General features: G+C 32.2%; 2 protein-coding genes across 2 annotated transcripts in view; both read right to left on the bottom strand.

Annotated features, from left to right (window-relative positions):
* Positions 1-25,095, bottom strand: part of LOC145726000 (zinc finger protein rotund-like) — a 192,156-nt gene that overhangs the window by 115,786 nt on the left and 51,275 nt on the right. The window contains exon 3 of the mRNA XM_081974928.1: positions 569-730. Coding sequence (XP_081831054.1) covers positions 569-730 — 162 coding nt within the window. The remainder of the gene's footprint in view (positions 1-568; positions 731-25,095) is intronic.
* On the bottom strand, positions 2,670-9,679 carry LOC145725898 (uncharacterized). Its single transcript, XM_081974814.1, has 3 exons — positions 9,135-9,679; positions 2,795-3,362; positions 2,670-2,696 (listed from the first exon to the last, which is right to left on the bottom strand). Exons 2-3 carry the CDS (start codon positions 3,113-3,115, stop codon positions 2,670-2,672), a joined length of 348 nt encoding a protein of 115 aa, XP_081830940.1. The 5' UTR covers positions 3,116-3,362; positions 9,135-9,679.

Raw genomic sequence — 25,095 nt, 5'->3', positions numbered from 1 at the left:
TGTAAAAATATTCTTTTTCATATAGCACACCCAGTATTAATACATTTCTCTCATCATGTCTCTCTCTGACATTATAACTCTAAAAAAAGCTATTTAATACATAACAAACAAACAAAAAATAAGACAGTTATACATTTTGCTTCTTCTGTTTTATTAATACTAAAATTATTATTTGCATATACTTACTTTTGGGTACTACCATTCTGTTTTGTCATTGTCTATTTAATTAATAACCTTAGTTCCACTAATCTAATAAAAATCAGAGTACAATTGAAACACAGTTTGAAACTGTTTAAATTAGATTAAAACAATGTCATTATATTTTTTTTAATCAACCTTATTTTGAACGTCCTGTAGTATCTAATGCCACTTTTACAATAAATATTGTTATTATTTTATCATAAAAAAACAGATATAAACGTTGTATAAACATTAGATACACATGAAAAAAACAGTAAAAAAAACAAAAGACGGGTTCAAACGGACTCAAACTGACATTTGACAATCCTACACTGACTGCTTGAAGGGTTTAAGCAAAAATTAATTTTTTGTCTACACTAAAACTTACCTCTTGATTCCAGCCCATATAGTGGGACATGGCAGGATCCATATGTTCGGCCATAACACTCATCCAATGCACCAAGCCTTGCGCCCCCTGGCCTCCCATGCCGCCCCCCTGGGGCCCGGCGGGATTGCCGCCCGTCTGCGACGTATCCCATCCGAAAGCTTTCTGAAACAGAAAAGTAACGTGAACAACCCATCAGATTTCTTTTTGTTTCTCCATATTCGGTGTTTTTATAAAGTCAATCACTTCGTATTTACTTATTGATGTCCGTATTAACTGACCATTCCCTTCGACTAAAACGTTGGCAGCGGGGAATCGGTCCTAATGACACTTTTACGGTAGCCGCCCCCTCATTACCCCCGTACGTTGTAGGGCCGATATTAGATGTAAAGTGGTTGTATAGGGTTTGACTTTCAATAATTTAGACGTCATTTCCGACCCTAATTCGAATTTTCTTTTGTATTGCTCGCACGTAAAATGTCAATTTCCGTGCCCGATTAAATCGATATCGATATTTTAAATTTTGTAGTGCACAAGACGGTGCAACACGAAAAAATATACCCACTTCAGTTTAATTGCATACAGTTGGCCAATTTGGTGTGATTACGTATTAGGTATAGTTTCAATCATCATAAGTATCTCCTCAAACTGGTTCTAAAAGAAATACTCTTGTATTTATAATTGTTTTTGTTCTATTATATTATTACCTGCTGGCTGATACTTAATATATCAAAAAATGGGAAATTAAAAATCAAAATCTTCTCTTAAAGCTTTTGTTGACGACAAACCAAACCAGTAAGATGTAGAAGATCTGAGGTACCTAAAAACTTAAATTTGAAAATTTTTACTTGGGTTTGCTGGTTTGAACGGCCTGGAGAAAATTTTATTACCTAACAACCTCTTCTTTTCTGACCCTTATTGATCTTATTTCTCTAAAATATGTTTGGATTTTGACATTCAATTATTTCGCTTTTTTCTGACTTTTATTGATGTTCTTTTTTACAATATATTTGAGTTTTAAAATTGATTAGTCAGCCATTATTTTTAAATTCTTCCACTCTTCTTTTATGACACTTTCTGTACCTACTTCTTCTTTAAAATTTTATTGGTTTTTAAAATTGATTAGCCAGTCTTCTTGCAAAATTTCTGTGCATATTTTTTCAATTCATTCATTTTCAATTCTTCTATTCTTCTTTTCTGACACTGACTGAGTTTAATTCTTCTTTTAAAATTCTTGGCTATGAGTCTGCCCAATCGTTTAAATTTTTCCACTCTTCTCTTCTGACACTGACTGAAAAATTCTCCTTTAAAACATGTTGGGCTTCTGAAATGGATGATTCTTTGATTCTGAATGTCTTCTTTCAAAATTTCTAGACAATTAGTCAGCTTAATTCATTCATTCCAAATCCACAATGACTGAATTTGGTTCTTCTTTAAAATATGTTTGACTTAAAAAGTCATTTCTTGGCACTTTCCAGGCTCAATTATTGAAGTTCCTCCATTTTTCTTTTCTAACCTTGACTGAACTTAATTTTTCTGTAAAATTTGTTTGGCTTTGGACATTGATCTGTCAGACTTCTTCCAAATTTCTGAGCAAATTAGCCAGCTCAATCATTCCAATTCTTCTATTTTTCTTTTCTGACACTGACTGAAATTCTTTAAAAGTTTCAAAATACATCAGTGAGTCTTCTTTCAAATTTTCAACAAATACAAAAGTAGGAAAGTTTAATAATGGAAAATTTTACATAATGCTAGTAATTTTTATTTCATCTTGTATAAACAGGGTGTTTTTTTTGGATTGACCTTAGAACAAGTAAGAAAGTTAATATTTCACTATGTGCAACTCCGCTTCTGACAAATCGATCTTGACGAAACTTGGAATAGACGAAGACCTATATTTCAATTTTTTTTCTATATTTTTTGTAAATTAAAGAAATTTTTAGTCAACATTGATTGGAAATATTCATAATAGAGCTCAGAAATAAAATTTCGTCAAAACTTCGAGACGATGTCGTTTATCCTCAAGGAAAAAGAGCGAGTTGAATACTCAATACTTTCACATGGTAAATCCCTCTGTATAAAAATATTATCAAAACCTGAAGAACTACTTAACCGAAACGTTGGTAAAAAACTGAAATTCCAACAGCTAAATAATATTAAAAAAAAAACATGAATTAAACATTGGCAGCTGGTTTGTGCAATTTAAAATGTCCTCTAACAAAAAATTACCTGATCAAAGTCTCTGTCCTTGCCGAAAAACATATTCTTGTAAACGTTGTTCTTATCGTCGCTATTACTGGACGCCATCACCGCTTTGGCCAGTAAAGTTTTATAAAACTGGGTCGGCAACAGTAGCTGGTTGTTATTGTAGCTGTCCAGTTTGTTCATGATCTCGTTGTACTTTAACGCGGGCTTGTACAAGTTCAAACTTGTCTCGTTATTATTACCGACAGTCCCGCAGGAATCGCTCGAGTCCGAGCTGTCCATGACGGCTTCAGGAATTGGCCGGATCGACGTCATTTTGCCGCCAAACAGTTGTTTAAACATCATATAGTTTTGTACAGAAAAAATATGGTTTAACTATACTGTATACTAAGTGGTTTATTACTTGATCAGTAATAAAATATTTCAACTTTTTTACTTTTTCTAGTGTATTAGCAAAATATCGGTTTCTTCTTCTTTTTTGCTTATTAATAGGAACTTGGTAGACTTGCAGGAACTATGTTTAGGTATTACCAGTCGATTTTAAGTCTCTAACCCATGGGGTGTTGGTGTTTTACACAGTTTGAAAAAATACCTGGAAACTGGACTTTGTTTAATGGTAAAATTTATATAAAGTCAAAATTGTGTCATGTAGAAGAGTATTAAAATTATTATTCTGTGAATTTCTAGCACAAATATATCTAACCTCTAACATAAATAATTGTATGATTGTATTTTTCTTTAAAACCCTTAGTAACAGTGACCCATTCCCTTGAATTGCTGAATTACGATATTTAAGCCAAATTCGTGATTAAATAAAAAAAATGCTGTCTCAAAACCTGTCAATCTGCCAAATGTAGAAAATAAATTATCAACATTTTAGTAACCGAAAAATCAAGCAAAATTAGGATAAAACATCAAACATGCAATGTTGTCAAGTGTAGTATTGTTAAAAAAATTTGCAAGAATTCTTTTACATTGCCTCTAAACACTTGTTCATATATCCAAAAATGGTTGTTTAATTGTCAAGAATCTCTAAAAATTAATTCACATTCACAAGAATTTTTAGACAAATCAATAAAATTGAAAATTATTGCCCTATAAATATGATAACTTTTCAAATTTGTTACGTGATATCAATTTTGTTTGAGTTTTAGTATACAGAAAATACGGATGACGTATTTAATATACAGGGTGTTCCATTTGAAATTTCTAAGTTTTAGTTTTAAACAAACTTAGTAACGATTTTACATCTCTTACATTTGACAAGATTTTAAGTTAATATTAATTCTTCACACAATGTGTAAAAAATATGATAAACACCTTTTTGCAAGATTATTTAACTGATTTTACTGCTGTTTTTAAAGCTTGCTGGTCAGTTTCCAAAAATTTAAAAAAATTATTTTGTACCATACATTGATCTTCATGGTATATTTAAACTTTCTAGATTACTTAGTTAAAACAACGTTTGTCATTTTACTCTGGTCGTTGGATATTTAAACAATTACACAATATTATAAACCTGCAATTGTCTCAGTTTAAAAAGTGAATGTTTGATGGGCTTTCTGGAATTCTAGTTGTATTTAGATTGTCACGCTATACTTATGTGAAATCAAAATGGCGGTATCCAATCTTTGGCAAATGATCCTTATTTGATTAAACGAGGAAGTTTAAAATACCAATCACCATGGAAAAATTAAGTAAAAAGTATACTGTTTCAATGGAAAAAACTTTGAATTTTTTTATCTTAACACTTCTAGAGTGATTCTACTTACATTCGAGGTAAACAAAGATTTTAAAATTTAAAATACAATTTGTGGATTTAAAATATAATATGAAAGTTCATAAAAAAGACAGTTTTAGCTCAAATGTGACTAAAAAACACTGATTTTCCCTTCTATGGCTTTTTTCTGCAACTTTTTAAGTAGAATCCAATGACTGTAGATAGTTTTTCTTATATTGGGCTTAGTTTTTGAAATACAAACGGTTCAAGAAAGAAAAAAGGATCTTTTTAGTCTTTTCAACGATGTATTATATTACAAATGTTTATAGGAGAAAATCTTGTTATTAATTGAAAACGTTCCTTAAACAAAAAATCTAATATCTAGAATCAAATTAGCAATATTACTAAAAATGTTCAACAAAGAAGAAAATATAATATGTCGTATTTGTAATGATTCTTTTCTATGTACAATTTTTTAATTATCACCCCTGTATACATTTGAAATTGTTTTTTGTCGTATATTGTTATATAGACAAAAATTAACAGAATTAATTAACATAATTACTAATCCGGTGTATCGTGTCAAAAAATTTGAACTTTAGTTGTTCATTGATTTGAAATAAGAGCTCTTAAAAAATGTTAATACAGATGACAGAACAAGTAATGCTTCATTTGAAAGGGCTTTAAAAAATATTTAAAATTTAACTTAAAAACGTTTTTAAAACTATTTTTCTACAAACTACCCTAGTTGTTTTTACTACTAATTTCAATACATTATTAGGGGAAGTAATAATTGATTACATAAATATGTCCAAACCAACTAATCTTTTTAACAATTATTATTAATCACTAAATAATAATAAACAAAAAAAAAACTGTTTGATGTTTGCTCAGCATTATTAAAATTTAGCTTCTGCTCAATTAAAAAGTTAACCAATGGCACCGAAAATTAATACAGCATATTATTATTATAATTTAACATAATATTTTCGTTATTTGCTTCCCATTCGAACGTTAAAACATTTATTAGCATTCGTAGGCGATGGTTATTAAAATATTTTAATTAAATTTTAAAAAGCTTTCAAACCGGTGGATGTTTCGTAATTATTATTTGTACGATTCGTTTATATTATGTTTTAATATGGCCCGGGCAAAAATTAATATATAATTTATCATTATATTCCGGTCGACGCTATTATAGGCCGCCGATAATTAAATTCGGCATTTTGTTATTATAATGCAACAAAAAGAAAAAACTGCCTCGGACTCGGTTGTATTTTGTTTGAATTAATTATTTCGGTTTTACCCCAAAAATCATTCGCTTTTAAAACTAATTACATATTAATTATAAGCAATAATTATTCGAAAGCTTTTTGCCCCCCAAGCTTGTGTAATTTTAAATAATAAACCATATAATATTATGTTCCTGGTTGAAATTATCGAAATGGGAATTACAATATTTTTTCTGGCCCTTTAATTAAATCATATTTATTTTTCGCGCAAGAAAAAAAAAACCAGAAAGTCTTATTCAATTTCAAATAATAACCCGAACAGAATGCTTTTCCTGGTTTTATCCATTAAGGAGATGAAAATTTAATATTCTTGGTCGATGAATTTCAAAAAAGAAATCGAATATCAGATGCCGCCCGCTGTAATGACATTCCATAATGTTCAGGGTGGAATTGTGAAACGGGGAAGGTTTAAAGACTTTTTTAATGTAAAAGACAAAGTTGCAAAATATGATACCAGTTACAAAAAGTACGATTTTTGATGTTTTATACAAGATTTTTTAATTTTTTTTCTGAAAGTAGTGTTCCATTTTTTTAATATTCAAAGAAGACAGGAAATAAACTTTTTCTTCTCCATTGTAGAAAATGTTTATTTACGGTTACAGAATATAGAACATTTCGTAACTGTTAAGCAATATCAAACATTATTTCTTCTTGTCTAAGTCTTGATGAACATTTTCTGTAGAATTATCGGGGGTAATTGCACGAGTGCATAAAAATTACCGATAATTTTGCATGAAAACTTGTTATCTCTTAACTGCATGAGTTTATTTTGATATTTTTTTGGCGAAAGAGCTCGACACCGAAGGTGGAGGGCTTTTTTAGAAAAAAATATGAAAATGACCGAATGCAGTTTGCAAAGATAACAAGTTTGAACGCAGAATTATCAGGTCATTTTTAAGGCACGAATGTAATTTGGGGGAATATTTCCCGAATAAATAAAATGTTTTGGTTTTGCTGCAACTGTAGATTGCTCAATGGAGCTCAACGAGCAAGTTCCAAACCGTTTATTAATTTTTGTTGACATCGCGTTTGACATTTTTTGGTTATAAAAAGTCAAAAAAATGCGCATGGACAATAATTAGTGTACTAGCAATAGGCTCTACAACAATGCAGTCGTTATAGATACGTACAGTGCAATTATCGAAATGCAATTATCACTTTAGAATGCAATTATCGCTGTCATTCTGGTGAAAATGCACTGCTCATATGGGACATTTATCACATGAGGGAAATATTCGGGGGCAATACCATAAGAGCTCAGATTTAGCCGGATAATTTTTGTGCTTGTCTTAGAACACTTTCTTTTTGGTGTAACTGCACGAGACCTGTTGTAACTAAATCACGAGAGCGCAGCTCGAGTGATTTTGCCAAACAGGTCGAGTTTTGTACCATAAAGAAAGTATGAGAAGACTAGCGGAAAAATTATCCTGCTCAAAATCTGAGCTCGAATGGTATTTGATAAGACAATTCCATGAATACAATCAATAATATATTAAGACTGCGATTACCTTGTACTGGCAGAAATACATTTTTCTGGTTCTTTTGATTTTCTCCGATCCGAAGCGAGCCATAACCAAAACAATACGAACAAAAATCAAAATTGACAGTGCCAGCAAAAATCTCAAGGTGAGACATTGCAACAATAGAAGTGTAGTAAAAATCCATGGAAACGATGAAATCAACAGCAAAATTTATCCGATTTTTTTATCCGCTAGCAAACTCTCTTCCTTCCTTATTAGCCGATAGCAAACCGTGTTTTGATGACGTATATATGGCATTTTTTGTACATGAGTGGAATTGTCGCTGTCATTCTGGTGAAAATGCACTGCTCATATGGGACATTTAACACATGAGGGAAATATTTGTTTTAACCCGACTACTTTGAATTAAACCTTATAATTACAAGTGACTGATGGAAATAAACAATGTAAAAAATACAGTCTTCTGTTTAAAAATGTGTCACGTCAATTCAAAATATTTGAAATGTTTTTGGTTTGTTTTGAGTTTGAAATAATCTTATTTGGAAACTGGCATTAGTGCGTTCAAAGTGACTTAAATCAAACATTTTAAATGGGACACCCTGTATATTGATCTGTTATTCGGTTCAGCTTGTCAAGACCAGCAAAGTGAGCTAAAATGTGTCATAGAAAAAATAAGCGGTTTTTGAGATATTTAAGGTCAAAATTGGTTTGAACCACCTAAAGGAATTGCTTAAAAAGTGACATTAGTGTGTCAAAAATAATAAATTACAAAATATAAGTTCATTATTTATTACTTTAACGTCCATTTTTCACTTAAAACAGATTACTAAAAACTTTAGTTTTTTAGTTTTTTTTACTTGTAGAAATATTTAAGACATGAATTGGATTCATCCATTTTTGAGTCAATCTATATATACAGGATGCGTTTTTGCAAAGATACAAAGTGTACAAAAAACTGTCCCACTAAGAGTAATTAAACCGAATTTTGTAACGGTCGATAGTAACGATTCATTTAAAGTAAAGTAAAAATTGTTAAATTCTTTATTTTGCTAGTTATTAGAGTATTTTTTTGATTATGTATAAAGCATAATTCCTTATAGAATATAAGGATAATTTAAACTTTAAAGTCAGTATAAAGAAAATAATATCAATATATTATTTAAAAGCATTTTAAAATCGAGTAAAAAACTATCAAAATTGGGATCTTGATGTGAACTAAAATAAATCTGTTTTGCTCAAAATATAACAAATTACAAAAGAGTTCAACAAAAACAAAATAATAATTTAGTGTAGTGATTGTATAAAAATTGTGAGTATGTGTTTTTTCGGAAAAGTAAATTTGTAGATTAATGTAAAAAACATACTAAATTAAACCAGAAAGACAAGTCAAATTTGCTTCAAAACAGCAAAATGTCTCATTAACAAAAACAAAAATTAAATTTAAAACAAAAAATGTAACTCTATTTTTAAAATTGCTGTGATGGATGATAAGTATCAATCGTTGTAGATTAAAAAAAGTTTAATCAATAACTAAAATATCAAAAATGATCCAAAACAAAATTATTATTTTATTTATTGACATTCTTGTAAATCCTTCACAATGATGGTATTTTTTTAACTAGTTGATTAAAAAATCTTTTTTATAACACCTGAGAGAAAGAAAAAAATTTATTTTTGAATTATTTAACAAGCTTGAAAATCCTAAATTTCATAAAGCCTAACATCAAAAAATATTAATTTCATTACAGAAGCGTAATAAAAAAATGTCTAAAAAGTAATTACTTGATTGAAGTTGAGAAATTAATTTTCTAATTATTTCATTGTTGTGCGATCAAAAATCAACCATTAAAAAAAATCCAGTTTCCAGAAACCTTTTTTCAAAACACTCGGTGAAATAGCAAAAAAAAAATGGCCGATCCAGAGCGTCAATTTGATCGTCCGTATAACGAATCACAAGCGTCGTGGTGCCGACGTCGCCTGTCATAAAATCACGTGCGTCCAGCTCTCATTCACACAGAGAGCGATCTCGGAAAATTAACCCCCTTTAATGAGCGCATCGACGGTGGAGGGGGATAGTACCCCTCACACCCGCGCACCCCCGTCCCGTCCACCCTAAAACCGTCCCCCCCTCTTAGTCTCGTACACCTTCGCACTTAATTTAGTCCGTGTGTAATTAGTAGGGGAACGCTGGCGCGAAAGTCGTCCGACCACTCAAAGGGCTAGTCCACTGTTAAGGGTTGAAGGGCAAGACCCGAACGGTATGCAGCAAAAGTGCATAGACTGCAACGATGCCGACGACGGACTGAAGCGGCGCGTCGGCGGCGTCCCGACGCGAAGAAGTAGGTTAGGAAAGAAATAAGAAAAAGAAAAGTGCATCGGCGTCGTTTCTGGCTAAAAAATTGTAAAAAAATGTATGTACATATACGGGGAAATAAGGTTAGAGCACATATAAGAATTTAATATTGATTGGTTATACTTCTTTCCTTGCATCGCGGGCGCATTCGCCGTTGCCGCCGTTTAGGGGATGAGGGCGGGGACAAAAAAGGGGGGACGCGGGTGCATCGGAGACGCCGACGACGACCGACACGAAAAAATGCATTACGGCCGGTTTGTCGATCCTATTCTTGATAAGTGTCCGACCGCCTGGACGAGCCTGATTCATGCCGAATTTTGTCCGGTCGGATGCAAATTGCTCCCACTTTAGTCCGAGACCAAATGCAGCCTCGCATAACTCACGAAAGTATGACACACCGTTTATTATTTCGCTGCATGGATTTTGCCATATCATAAATTCAATTAGCCCCAACGATTTATTTGGATTAGTACAGGGTGAGACACTATTAATTCAATTTGAACTTTTCTTTTAAAAACAAGACATAATAACTGTGGTATTGACAGTTGTTATAACTCCTTGGGGAGGCCCTTAAGAGCAAACTCTCATCTTGTAAAAGATAAAATCTCCTACAACTGTCATTTTTTTCCTTTTTTTTGTAGCTCCTTAAATAACGGAGCTAAGCTCAGTCAAAATAAAGTTAGTTTAAAAAAGTGTGAGCGTTATAAATGTCAAAATATTATTTGAAGAGTCACGTGACCGTTTAGCAATTAAAACATATTTTCAAAGTCACGTGACTATTTTCAATTATCAAATTTAATTTTAAAGGTCACGTGTGGTCACGTTTAACTTCAAAACCGAATTTTAAAGGTCACATGACATGATTAGTTCTAAACTGATACACGTATAGATTTTAGGTTTAGACTGATATTTTTAAAGTCACGTAAATCTTTTTAGGGTGCAAATTATCACGTGGCTATTTTCAATCATCAAATTTATTTTTAATGGCCAAGTGACTCTTTTTTAACGTCAAAACAGAATCTCAAAGGTCACGTGACCTTTTTTAAAAATTAAACTGGTCACGTGTCGATTTTCAGTCAAGTTTAACTTTAAAGTTCACGTGACTCTTGTTTTTTAACGTCAAAACGGATCCTGAAGGTCAAGTGCCTATTTTAAGATTAACAATGGAATTCAGAATGTCACGTGACAGTTTTAAATGTCAAAATATTATTTGAAGGGTCACGTGACTGTTTTGCAATTAAAACTGATATTTTCAAAATCACGTGCGTATTTTCAAACATCAAATTTAATTTTAAAGGTCACGTGATCCTTTGTCACTCTTTTTACAGTGAAAATGGACGCAAGACAATTTCCAAGCAACAAATTTATTTTTAAAGATCACGTGACACTTTTTTTTAACGTCAAAACTGAATTGTGAAGGTCACATGACCGATTTTTAGTTTTAAACTGATACACGTATAGTTTTTAGGTGTAGACTGATATTTTTAAAATCACGTAAATCTTTTTAAGGTGCAAATGATCACGTGGCCATTTTCAATCAGCAAATTTACTTTTAATGACCAGTTGACTCTTTCTTAACGTCAAAACAGAATCCTAAAGGTCACGTAACCGTTTTTCAGTTTAAACTGATATTTTAAAAATCACGTGACTCGTTTTTTCAGATTTTGTGACATCCTGCACAAAAAAAAGTCACATTTTTGACACAAAGTGATACAAACGTACAGAGTGGTCAATGAGAGAAACCCTGTTACAAACCATACGAGTTAGGAACAAAACTTAAATACAATTCTATTAAGTGTCTTTTAAATTTTTGTTTTTTTTAATTTACAGGGTGTTTTAGAAAATTGTGGGGTTAAAAAACTACATGCTTTTTTAGTGACACACCTTATTTTTTCAGTTAGGTTAGGTTACTCCAGTTTTTATAAAACATTTTTGAAAAATAATGTTTTTTATTTTTTTTAAAACGTCTTTTTATTTTAATGAAATTTCAGTTTTTTCAAAAAAATTATAGAGTAAGATAAAAAAATATCCAAACATCACATTTCAACTCCATTTATTGTTTTTTTTTACTGAAACATCATGAGTTCCTTTTTCTATAATAATTATTCATACAATTTTCTATCAAATAATTATATTTTTTAAATTAATAAATCTGTTGTATTTATATAAAAATATCTTTCACATATTCCGAATACCCAAGACAATGAGACAGGAAAACAATAAAAACCGCATTTGCTTATATTTGCAAAATTTAACGTAAATGCTTCAAAATTAAAAAAAAAACAATGACAGGGCCATTTAAACACCTGTCAAATTGTCATTTAAATATTGATACCGTTTTCAACGTGTTTATTGTTGTTCTTCTCTTTGTCAGTAACTGCATTTTAATTCCAATGAATAAATTATATCAAAGTATAAAAAAGTTCTATTAAAAAAATACAAATGCAGTTGTAAAACTGAATTTGTAGCAAATTTAACCAAAAAATTGCTTGAAATTCAAATCATTATTCCCTTCCTATTCAAATTTAATCGACTTCCACTAATTTCTTTAACAGAAGGGTGCAATGACCCTCGTTATTTGTACTGATTTTTTGTCTATATGCACGATAAAAAAGCCTCATCTGTTCACATTTTTTTTGTATACACACACAATCTAATTACAACCACGTGTTGCTGACGGATTTCACTCAACTCTACAATGTACCACGTTAATAAAACAGGTTTCTGGCGCTAGTCAGGCCATTTTTTTCTTAGTCTACGTGTGGGGTCACCTGAACCACTCGCACATTACCACCCTCCTGTTAATTTAAAACTTTTAATTTTCGTTTTTACTAATTGTGAGAAAATTTGTAGCGGAGTGTAACGGTCCAGTTTGATCAAAATTATTGCACGTGCAAAAACTAGTTTTAAAGGGTCACTGTACAGGTCATGAGAAGATTCTCTATGAGAACTGCATAGTGCAAAAACTTGGCAAACGATTTAAAAGCGGCTAGATGTAGATCTCGTAAAGGGGTTGACTGGTTTTGCCAGTTTTAATTACAAAGACAACAATAAACTTGATATATTTTGGCACATTAAATAGACACTGACCGGATGATGAGAAAAAAGTGCTTAATTTCTATGAGAACCAGAATTTGATGATGGGAAAAGTCGTAACGGAATTCGCGTTTTTTTCCAAGTTGCTATGTAACCGTTTCCAAACTGAACACCGCAGGCGTCTCATCTTCCATCAAAATAAACCGACATTTTCGATTATGATCTGGACGAAAAAACCGACGATTTGCAAATCAATTTCCGTCAAACGAGACCCGGAAAAACGAAAATAATTCTTCCGGTCAAAAAACGGGACCGCAGAGAGGCATCCAAAACTTTGGACAAAACACCGAAAAAACAATCCAGTGTTATTTCGTTCTCCGGAAAATAAACATTTTTTCCAGAGCATTTTTCAATTTTTCGATCATCTCGACGCGGCTTGTTTTCAATATAAGTAGAGAGGAGACCTTTATAGGATACATTCTATGTATATTCTAGAGTCGGGACGGGCGAGCAATGTTATTTTTTCATTTTTTAGCTTGTTATCAAAGAAAACAGCTTGTAATAACACCGGCCGGGGCTTAAGGACGGGCTTTTTCCGATCAAGCACCGAACTGAAAGTGGCCTCTTCTAACGTTTATTGCCCTTAATGCTGGAGGTAAGACGTGTGCAGTGTTTTTGTACAAACATTAACAAATTATCACTTTTAGAAACGGCAAAGGACACGAGAAAAAATTAGCTTAACGTGAAAATTTTCGAAGGAATCAGTATCGATTTACATTTCCAGACAACTTTTTTTTTCTCATTATGTCTAGGCGAAAAAAGCGACGACGAGTTGCCATGTCGACGATTTTCCAGACCATGTTATTTTCCTTATTGTATCTTGTCCCATCTAATTTTACTTATGTCCCTGACAGAGCTGGAAGACGGTTTGATCTAAACTGCTAAGTTTACGCCACAACTTGGCAACAAACAACTTAATTCCCAACTTTTTTAAACTAATGTCCCAGTTTACTACACTGTCGAGAATAGTAACGGACTAAATGAAAATGAAAAAACTCATTATTTTACATCTAAAGTTTGTAAAATTTGACTAAAGTTAAGTAAAAATTACAAAAATTGTCTGTTCCTCTGAACTTTATACTAAATGAATAAATAAAGTAATGCTCTGAAAAAACAAACAAGTAAAATACCTACTTCAAAAATGTATTTAGTTTGTATCTTCTCATTTTGAACTGTATCATAATAATTAACTGTTTCACATTATCTGTCTTTAATTAATTATTTTTACATAAAGTGCAAAACAGTTTGCTTATAATTCTTGAACAAATCAGAAAAAAGTTCTGATACTGACATATTGTATATGGTCAAATAAATTTTCATTGTTCTTGATGCACTTTTAGAGCTAAAACTTTTTGAGAAAACATGATTAGCCATACTAAATTTTATGTTTTAAGAGAAAATTCTAAATTTTTATTAACTTTACCTGACGCAATTTGACAAATAAAACTCTCTGACGAATGTAATTCTCTCTCTTTGAAGAAATGAAAGAACTACTAACTGTATTCTCTTAATAGAAAAATTATTGGAAAACGCATTGTAAAGCTAAAATAATTAAATTATGTTTTTTTTTTTAGTACAAACACATATAAAATTAAATTAATTTTTAGTTTTTGAACTAACTCTTTCTGTATATTCTGCGATTTGGTTTCATAGTCAAAAAGTGGCAAAACTTGTTTTTTTCTAATTTGGAAACGCTCACATTTTGTTGTTGTTTATACCTTGTTTTGTAGTTAAAATTGATTTGGTTATTCAGGGAAATCCAAAAAGTCGCTTCTAAGATCAAAAGCTCTAAAACATTTATTTTTTTGGTTGTTTCCACATCGTGGCGCAAAAAACTGCGTTACTTGCTCTGGTAAACTGTCTAAACTGAGAATTTATAAGACAAATTTGATTTAAATCTGTTTTGATAACAAGGAAATTTGAAACTTATTTCTAAAATCAAAGTCTTTAATTTTGATCTTAGCTGGAAAATATATTTTTTTCTTAAACTACACATATTTTGAGGATATTTTCAGTGTTTTCTTCATATCCAGTACAGTAAACAAACTGTCCAACTATCAGGTTGTACCTAAAAAGGGCATATTTTTCCGCAAAAGCTGTGAAGTTTCCTTTTCTGCATTTTGGAAAACAGTGAGAGGAAGATAAACCTAATCACAAAATTAAATCTATTTCCGCTCAAATTGAGTCAAATGTGAGTTTTGGGAAAGTCAGATTTTGAAGCTTTCAGGGACGGGAAGGAGAAAAAAATCTGTTTTTGGAACTGTTTTGTAAAAAATAGTTTAAAACTATTTGCCCTAAAGCTCTCTAAATAATAATATAATAGAATAAAAAATTTACAAGAAACATTTGTTATTATATTCAGTTACAATTTTAAATTACAGCAAATTACATTACATTACTAATTACATTAGCAATTTATGGAAAATTGTTTAGATAGTGTAAAAAGCTCTTAATTTGAAAGTATTTTAGAATACTTAACAACACCAATAACCACAATATAATTCAAACTTTGAGGAATTAGCAAAAATATCTTATTTACGATTATTTAGGTATGAAGATAAAAAATATCATATTCATTTGGACTTTTTTAGGTGACATCAATAAGTTAAAAAGTTACAGGGTGCTAAAGTTTGAATTTCAAAATATTTTGAGTGTTATATTCATGCACAAAATATTTCTGCCAGTGGTGCACATCATTTTAAAGTAATTAAAATTGATTGTAATACAACCTATTCTTGTCCAAAACATTCAATTTAACCAGAAAATTCGGTTTACCTCCATTGAAAATCAGTACAATCTGGTTTTTTTGAAATTTGAAACAGTCAGATTTTACAGCTTTTAGAGCTTTTTAGTTAAAAAAGAAGTAAAGTAAGCTCATAAGTTCTCTCAGTAATAACATAATACTTGCAGCCACAGTTACACAGTGTTAAAAGTGAATCTTGACAACAAGTAACAATTTACAATAATTGGTTAAAAGCTGTAAAAAACACTTTTTTTCACGATATTTTTAAATATTTAATAACACAATTAACAACACCGATAACCACAATATAACTCTAAGTTTGGAGAATTGGCAGTTGTATACAGGGTGGATTAATAAAATGAGGAAGAATGTTAGAATATAAGTTAAATTCTTGCAAATGAAATACGTACGTATTTCTCCATCTACACTTTACTCATGTGACTTTCAAATGACTCTACTCATCCCAAAAAAAAAATAAATTGAATGCTTTAGTTAATGTTGCAGAAGACTTAACCACTCAACTGAAAAATCTATCCGGTCACGAAAATATGAAAGCTATTTGTTCAATATCGATATTGAAATAAGCCAGTCAGGTCGACGAACGTCCAAATTCATCAAACCAGTGATAAAACACATTCTTATCATCCCCCCCGTTTCTCTCAGGAAGCGAAAACTAAGACGTCACATGTCTCGGTTGAAAAAACGTCACGATTTTCTCTGAGGAAACTAGCCGAGCTGCACTCGTACTGAAAAAAAAACCAAGCAAGGTATATTTTATTGGATGGGAGGTGGGGAAGGAAGCCAGGGGCCTTGACGAGGGGTAAAAGATGGGTGGAGGGTAGGGGGGCGACACAAGAGCATAAAACGCCCCCACAAAGCGCAGGTCCCGCAACTCGCGCTATGCCGAAAAAAAGCACAAAAACTTTATTTCAAGGAAAACACATAAAAATATATAACATCCGATGCACTTTATTTGCTCATTTTTGCAGGCAAATAAATTGTGTTCGGCTCCAGTTTTGAGTATAATGGAGTTTTCTGCCAGAAATGTGGAAATATATTGCTGGCTGTGTGATGCGAACGACTCGAACATAGAGTCATTGTTAACGTGGTTTTTTCCTTAACCGTGAATCGTAAATCACCAAAGCGATAATCAAAAGTCTTCTTCGTGGTCTTTTAAGGAAACGTTTCGTCGACGACGACGACGTCCGAATTAGTTTGGGGAGCGAAGTTGTAAACGGAAAATAACCACGTGTTGATTAAAATAGGGGAGGAAAGCGCGACAGAGAAGGGAAATTGAGATGGAGAGGGTTTGTTTAATGACTGACGAAAGTTGGGGCGCTAAATAGAGTGCGATTACATAGAATACTCATTATTAACCCCGTTTTGCTAGCGAGCGCCTCTTTTGCCTTCGAAGTTTCCGGAACGGAATTTGTCGTTTTGCTTTCTGCTAGTCTGGATTCTCCGGGATCTTGATTTCGAAAGAGAGCTTCCACTTTCCCTTTTCGTCCTTTCTCCGCTAAATGAATTTTAACGAACCATTTAAAGAGTACTTGTGGTTACAGACAATTGTTAACAACGTTCTTATGAGAACATGCAAGTTTGATGACAAATTATTATTTCCTGATAAACATTACATCAGTTTTTCTAGGCCCATTTGTTTAAGCTGACTTCTCAAGAAACAATATTCTGAAAGGAAGCCTGTGAGTAAATGTTTTTTTTCTTGGTTGTAACTTCAAAGAAATATTTTGGAAAAAACCGTCGAGTTGCTCCCGGAACTTGACTCATTCGTCTCTTTCTCTCATTTGAGTTAAAAGTGTGATCTTTCAGCAACCAAAAGGAGCAATAGTTATTTTTCTAACAAGTGCAGAAAGCAATAATTTTTTGCTTGTGTTCGGCCAAGCAGTTATGCAAAAAAAACTTTTGAAAAGCATCAAAATTTTAAAACAAATTTTTTTCTTTGAGAGTTTGTAAATTATACCTAAACCAATAAAAATCAATAATTTTGTATTAAAAAAAATAGTTAGCTTGTAATAGCTGACTAAATCTAAATTTGTTTCTAGCTTCGTAGTACTCTTCAACACTATAGGAACAGTTCAAGCTCTTCTCCTGGTTTTCATTACATCAATTTGAAAATAATACATATTCCTTGTTCTATCATGCTGTTGATTTTGACGGTAATAAATCCAAACTTTGGGTGGTTGATACGCCGAATTCAGGAAGTTGTTTATCTGATGAGTCCAATAACTATATTTTGCAATATATTTTCGGAGCAAATACTCAAACTGATATACTTCACGTTTTGTAATTGATATGTTCATGTTTCATTTATTCAATACTAATAAATAATACCTTGGAAACGGTGTAGTTTATAGTGTCCATAACAACCTAAGGGCGTTATTATAATGCCCTGAAACCTTAGGATAGGCAAGCATGGAATCAATTGCTGAATCAAATATAAATGTGGTGTCACTACATCCTTTGGAGGATAATGGAAAGAGAAGGAGGATTTTTATTCTTCCAAGCTATAAAAACTTCGTATTTCCTATCCTAGGATGCTCTTGCATTTTTAGGTAATAAAATTCGTTAGCCTGTGCTGCATTTTGTTTTATATTTTCTAAAATTTTGTCCAGCTTTTGCCATTTTCACTGACTGACAGGAATATCAAAGTCATATCATTCAGGTCACAAAATTCCGGTAAAGGTATACCTTTTAAAATGCCAGAAACAGTAAATAATTGCTGAATTAGGTGAAACATAAAACATTGTATTCACCACAGACGTTAGGGAAAATCTGATGTTCATCAGGCCGAAACCTATCCTTCAGGACCTCCTAACCCTGCAAGATATTAGGTTCTCTCTAACGCCCTTGGTACATAAATAGCTATTACTTAATAATTAACTATGATAAATTTATAACATCACTGACGGCGTAGGAAAGTCACATCACGCTTATTTGGGAGTATGTTGCATTGAACATGAATTAAAAAATTAGTATGTGCGACAAAGTATCAAATTCTGCACGAGAGTAGAAAAAAGTTTTACTCTCTTTTGTAACTCCACTTTAAGACCACCACTAATATACTACAAATTTTCTATAATTTTAAGAACTGACTGTGGTTTTAATTGCAATATCCTGTTTGAGACAAGCGTTGTTAAGGTTGCAACAAACACATCTTTCTTCTTCTTTTTCTTCAAGAACGTTGGCAATCACAATAGTCCATCTACTACAGCTTGGAATAGTGCCACAAAAGTCATCTTCGTCCAATATCATTCAAGCACGCATGTCAACTAAATAGAGTGATTTGAGAAAATTTTTAAGGGCTGTAAGTATTCGGGTCAGCATTAAAACTGTTATTTCTTGTGTATGGCAGGAGGAAGACGATTCAGCCAAACGGGGCATTTCCTGCTTAAAAAGCTTTAATTGGTGAATTTATAAATATTGACCGGATAATAAGCTCATTAGGTTTCAAGTTCGACGTTGCCCCCGGTTAAAGCATAGTCGTGCCACTGTCTTCGTGTCCAAACGAGTTTCTTATATTCGACAAGTACAAATGCTAAAAAAGATTATCTTTTAATAGCATTAAAATACAAAACTTCCTTATCGTATAATTGCTTTTTTTCAGTAGATACACATCTTCACTTTTTTAGATATCTCAAATTTCCTAGATATCATCTATAATATCTGCATTTACAGAAACTCAATTAGAATGTTATAATTAAAGGGCGTTTCTTGTTGCCTGGAAGTACTAAAAATCCAGATTATCACCTTGAGATGTGGAATGTAAGCGATCAATCGCCTATCTAATAAGAGAATACATTCAGACACCTGTCAGACGCTCTTAGCGCTCGTTGTCACATCATCTCGGTAGGGGATGGGCCGCCCCCCCCCAAATAAAGGGCGGCACAATCATAAAAAATTCATGGCAAGTACCGAACTGGGGCCCAGACGCCTCGCTTTTTTCATCCGCCGCCGGTGGAAATCGATATAGAAAAACTTCACCCCCTCGACCGTTTCCAACGACCTTTTTTTTCGGTTCTTGACCTAGATCGCGGTTCCTCGGGCGATCCTACATTTTTAATTAAGTTTGATGAAAAGAGATTAATATTCATGGAGTGAAACAATTTTAGAGCCAGCTAATTTAACACTAAGTGCGAAAAATCACCGTCAAATGAATAATAGAGTGGGGGACAGGGTAGAAACCATCAGTTCACAACGAGTTATATAAAAGTTCCCCTAAAAACGAATGACACGCACACCCTACGAATTTTTGGGGATCGATGTAGGTCAAGAACCTGTTCCCGACGAAGGCCAAACTTTGGGGTGAAGAAACTGTCTTGTTTTTCGCAAACAAAATAATGGGGTGAGAGCTGATTTTGGGCCCTAAGGGATTTTATAACAATTTGTATTCAGGTTGTTAACTGTTGATTAAAAAGCCGAAAGATTACGTTTGTTTGAATTACTTATCTGTGGCAGTAGTAATAAAATTCCAAAACTTAGAACTAGATCAGAAGAAATAATAAATTACTGTACTTTACAACTTTAAATGTGTCTGAAAAAGGGTTTGTGTAGTAGAAAAAAGAGGGAAATTGTGACTTTTTAAGTTACAAGCTAGATTTTAATGAGACAGACTTTTATTAAAGTTTCAAAAAAACTAAAAAAATTAGTTCGTATTATCTATTTGCCATTTAAAACGATTTTTGACATCCAAGGGAGTGCCAATTCTCTTAAGAGTCCTAGTTATATGTTTCCTGTATCTTGTAGACCCATTTAATTGCTTATCACGTCAATTGTACCTTATTTTGAAACGGAAAACGGGTTTTGATACTGTTTCCACTCTTATGGAGCATTAATTGGCTTTTTGCTAATATGTGCAACTCTGATGCTCTGGAGTCACTAAGGAGAAAAGCACAGAATTTTTTTAGGTTAATGTCAATTAAGTATTTTTTTTTCAAGTTGTCTAGTATTAACCAGCGGAAAATATGTTAATATTTTTGGATAAAGTTTGTTTTTCTCGAAATCGAGGTACTGAAAGTTGGCCTACATTTAAGGAAAACAAAATGTGGAAGAAGCTCTGAGGAGCATTAAATCTTATACTTAAAAGAATCGTTGATAGAAGATAGATAATAGAGACAGTATCTTCGTTTAATTCTAGATTAAATTAGTAATTTTTGAAATCTTCTGAATACAACTTTTGATTAATTGTGTGAACAAATAAAAAATCGTCTAAAATGAATTCCAAAATCCAAAATAGAACATTTTTCAAATTCATGATGTTTTACTTGTATAGGATGTCCCATTTTCGATCCTACAAAGGTCGGTTATTTTCAAAGATACAGAGTTGCGGTTTTCGCAACATTATGGTAGTTTTTCGTGAAATTAAACATGGCGTCAGAAGAATTTTTGTACAAAAGTGTAGAAAATGGGACACCCTGTACAGGGTCGCTGAGGAGTAACCAACCTCTTTTTTTGACTTTCTTGTATGTAATTAAAGTGAATTAGCCATTTGATGTAGTTTAAAAAGTGAAATCCAAGAATTACTAGAAAAATGTTACTGGCCTTAAAGTAAGAAGGGTCAATAATGGTATTAAACCTACCGGGTGATCCATTAGAAAATCAGTTTTTTAAGTACATACAGGGAGTCTAAAAAGGAGAGTTGATCAGTGAATAACCTTATAGAATAATTGATCTGATGTCAAAATTAACATATATTTCAAGTACTTGTCAAATTTTTGGGACATGTTTTGATTATATTAAATGGAATACTGTGTATTTTATTTGTTCAATCAAAGAGCTTTTTTCTGATTTCCTAGTTAAAAAAATTACACAAATTAATCGTGTAAGTATAATCCTTTTACTATACCAATGAAATGCAGCTTAAGCATGTAGAAATTGGGACTGGTTATATTTAGGAAAGGACCTTTTCACATTTGTATGGAAAGCATTCCACAGTATCCAAAATAGACAACCATGAGGAAATATAATTTTGAGAGAACGTTTTTCGTTAAGTTAAAGAACCACCAATGAATTCATCACTTACTGTCTGAGGGAAGAGTGTTTGAGTCAAATACTGAATACTCTGAGTTAACAGGAAATTATTTCAAAACTTTTTAGGTGTAAATTCACGCAATAGGAAGATACAAATCTTAATCAAATCAGTACAACTTGAATGCTAAATGTATTACTGATTTTAGTTGCGTGATCAATGATAGTTGAGACTATTACGTTGAAATAAAATATAGAATAATAAAGTTTAATAAAATGTGCTAAAGAGATGTTATCTCTTAATCACTTAGAAGTAGTGTCACGTTGCCCAACTTTGAGATTTCCAAAGAAAACCACAATGCTGGCTGTTTTTTACAATTTTTTTGGAAATATTTGCATCACTTGTCAGATAAATAACTGCTACTAAACTTAGAAAAACAAATTAACCAGGAGAGGGCTCGTTCTCACACTTTTCCGCATTCATACATAAATCATATCCGATTCAAATGGAAAACGGGATGGCGTAATTATAGGCCCCATGAAAAAAAAATGTACGCCCATAAACTAGAATGGCGACAATGCGAAAAAGATGCGATATTTACCCGACGCTTTATTCGATTAAAACCCCGACAATCGGTAATTGGGTATCTGGGGGTTGTTTGCTCTGTTTGCGGTGTAAAGTGACAAAAGGGCTTTTATGGAGATTCACACAAATATTAGGTAGCTAAAAAGCTTTCCCTGCTCTTTTCGACCCCTCCGGGGGTCTAACTGACAGTTATATGCGAATGAAACTAGTTAATTTGATATTCAAATTTGGAAAAGTGAGCCAGATAGAATAACAAACAAGATGTAGTAATATACACAGAAGGGAACAGAAAAAATAGTAAATGGTAATTATTAGGACGTATTTGCGTAAATTTCAGTATTGTTCGTAGTTTGTGATCACAAACTACCAAAAAGACTTAAAAGACTCACAAAGTATCAAAACATTGCAATTAAATGATTACAAATTGACTTTCTGTTCTAGAAAATTAACTTGCCCAAAGTTTTGTTTTTAGCTTTGGATCAATGCAAAGTAAAAAATTCAACATAATATTTTAATGGTAAATAACTAAATAAAATTTTACGACTGTATAAAACAGTTTCCTTCACATTATGAACATGTATAAATGAGATAAATTTATAGTTTTTGTCATTTATATGGCAAAGTTACTGAAAAGAAAGCCAGGTTTGACACAGAAAAAACAACGGGCGGCGAGGTCCGCTCTAAGCATTTCTAAAATCCAAATCCCAATTCCCAAATATAAATTGCCGAATTATAAACCGGGGGAAATGTTTAAACGTCCGCAAAAGGACCGAAAACACGAGGTCGGTCGGCACAAGAACAAAAGAATTTTTGAAGAACTGTAGACGGATTGACGGACCGCTGTCAAACTGGCGGGCAAAAACCGGTCAACCGAATGAATTTTTCTGTCGTTTTGTTTTGTCTGTTTGTGACAAAAATGACGACGAATGCAGCTGATGATTGCTAATTCTTGATGAGGCCGCTCTCGGGGCCGTTTTCGCTTAATTTATTGCCCCATCGTCCCAAACTGGAAAAAATCGCCTCGAAATTCATTTCTCTCTCTCTCCGCCTGCCTTTTTGATCACTTAAATGAACGTGGATTATTCTGCAAATTATTTTATTTTTAACATTAGCTTGTCACTGTTGTTTTTTTTTCTCCAAATAAATAATTGGTAGGTAATAGTTTATTATCATTTGGAAGGCGGAAGAAAGTTTTTGTTCAGGCCAGAATAATAGGATCTTGAGTAATTAGGTTTTTTGATCATATTTACGCAACTTTCTTTATGGACACAATTAAATACTTGTATTGTTTTATCTCTTTAATTTTTAGAATTAATAAACAAAAACGTTAAAAAGTACAATGAATTTCGCATCAACCTCCAAAACTTAGACCGAGAAATCAATCAAATCATTGTATTGACACATGTTAGATTAAAAGTATATTTTAATAAAAATTAGTTAATCAGTGGATTGCAACGTTTTATACATCAGGATCGATTAGATTAAGGCAAATTTGTGCAACTCTAATATTTGAAAAATACAAAATACTTCCGGAGATATCCAAAAATATACGAGATTTTGGAAAGTTATTATTTTGTTCTGTGCTTGTTTGAAGAGATCATTTAAAATGACACATTTGGTGTTCTTCCTTTAATTCCTTAAACACAATACCTAAACCGGATACAGGGTGAGCCAAGTTGGTGATGCATGTATGGTAGCTTTGTTCTTCTTTTTTTTTGTATTTTAGATACAGAGTTGGTTAAAGAGAGAAAGTTATGACTAGAGTCCGGATTTCTAGAAATTATGCTTTTGTAAATAATATAAGCAACCAAACTTTGACATCTAATGTAAACGATTTACACAAAAACACGTCATTTGACAGATTTTGTTCGTGCTTTTTTTGTTTTTTTCTTATTTTTGTGCTTAATTTAGTTTTTTGTGCTTATTTGATGCCATTTTGTGTATGGTTTTATTTTGTATAGGTTAATTTACTGCAATTGTAAATTAACTAGCTATATTGAGATATTGAAGGCTTCTGAGAGACAAAAACATATCAATTATCTGTTTACAAATTTAAACTGACCAAATAATTTCCAAATGCTCCGGAGTAGTCTAAAAAATTGTAAAAACATTTCAAAACACTATAGAAGCTCCAAAATGCCTTGCAAAAGTTTACAAAACAGCCTAGAAGCTTCCAAAAGCTTTTCAACTTATCTATAGAAGCTCTCAAAAGATTTCAAGACAGTCTAAAAGCTTCCGTATGCTTCTAGAGCAGTTTAACAGCTTCGTCTACAAGGTTTTAAATGCGTTAAAAGCACTCTAGAACCTTCAATGCCCTTTAAACTGTTCAAACACTTTCCACATGCTTCTAAAGTAGCCTAAAAAGGTTTTAAAACATTTCAGAAACTTTAAAATGCTTCTCAAGTAGTTGAAATCCATCCAAAAGCTTTTAAAACAGTTTAAAGGCTTCCAAATGATCTTCAACTAGTCTAGCAGAAGTTTAAAAGGTTCCAAAAGTTTCTAGAACCGTCTTCAAGATTTCAAATGCTTTAAAAGCAGTCCAAAACCTTCAATGTTTTTTAAATTCTCCAGAAACCTTCCAAATGCTCTTAAGATAATCAAAAAAAAATACTACAAAAACTCCAAAATACTTCTAAAGTAGTCGAAAGCCTTCCAAAAGTTTTTAAAACAGTCTAGAAGCTCTCAAAACATTTTTAAAGTTTCAGTATGCTTTTAGAACAGTTTTAAAGGTTCCAAAAGTTTCTAGAACCGTCTTCAAGCTTTAAAATCCCTTAAAAGCAGTCCAGAAGCTTCAGTGCTCCTAAGGTAGTCTAAAAAGATTTCAAAACACTACAGAAACTCCAAAATGTTTCTAAAACAGTCGGAAACCTTTCAAAACAATATAGAAGCTTCCAAAAGCTTTTAGAACAGTCTAACAGATTCCAAATATTCTTTAACTAGTCTAGAAGCTTCCAAAACTTTTTAGAACCGTCTAAGAATTTACAAATGGCTCTAAAGCATTTCAGAACCTTCAATATATGCTCTTTAAACTGTCCAAAAACCTTCCAAATACTCTTCAAGTAGTTTAAAAAG

The sequence above is a fragment of the Ips typographus genome, linkage group LG3, assembly GCF_016097725.1.
Source record: "Ips typographus isolate SLU linkage group LG3, UJ_Ityp_2.0, whole genome shotgun sequence".
In the NCBI taxonomy this organism is placed as follows: Eukaryota; Metazoa; Arthropoda; class Insecta; order Coleoptera; family Curculionidae; genus Ips; species Ips typographus.
This window is presented reverse-complemented; position numbering and strand designations above follow the sequence as displayed.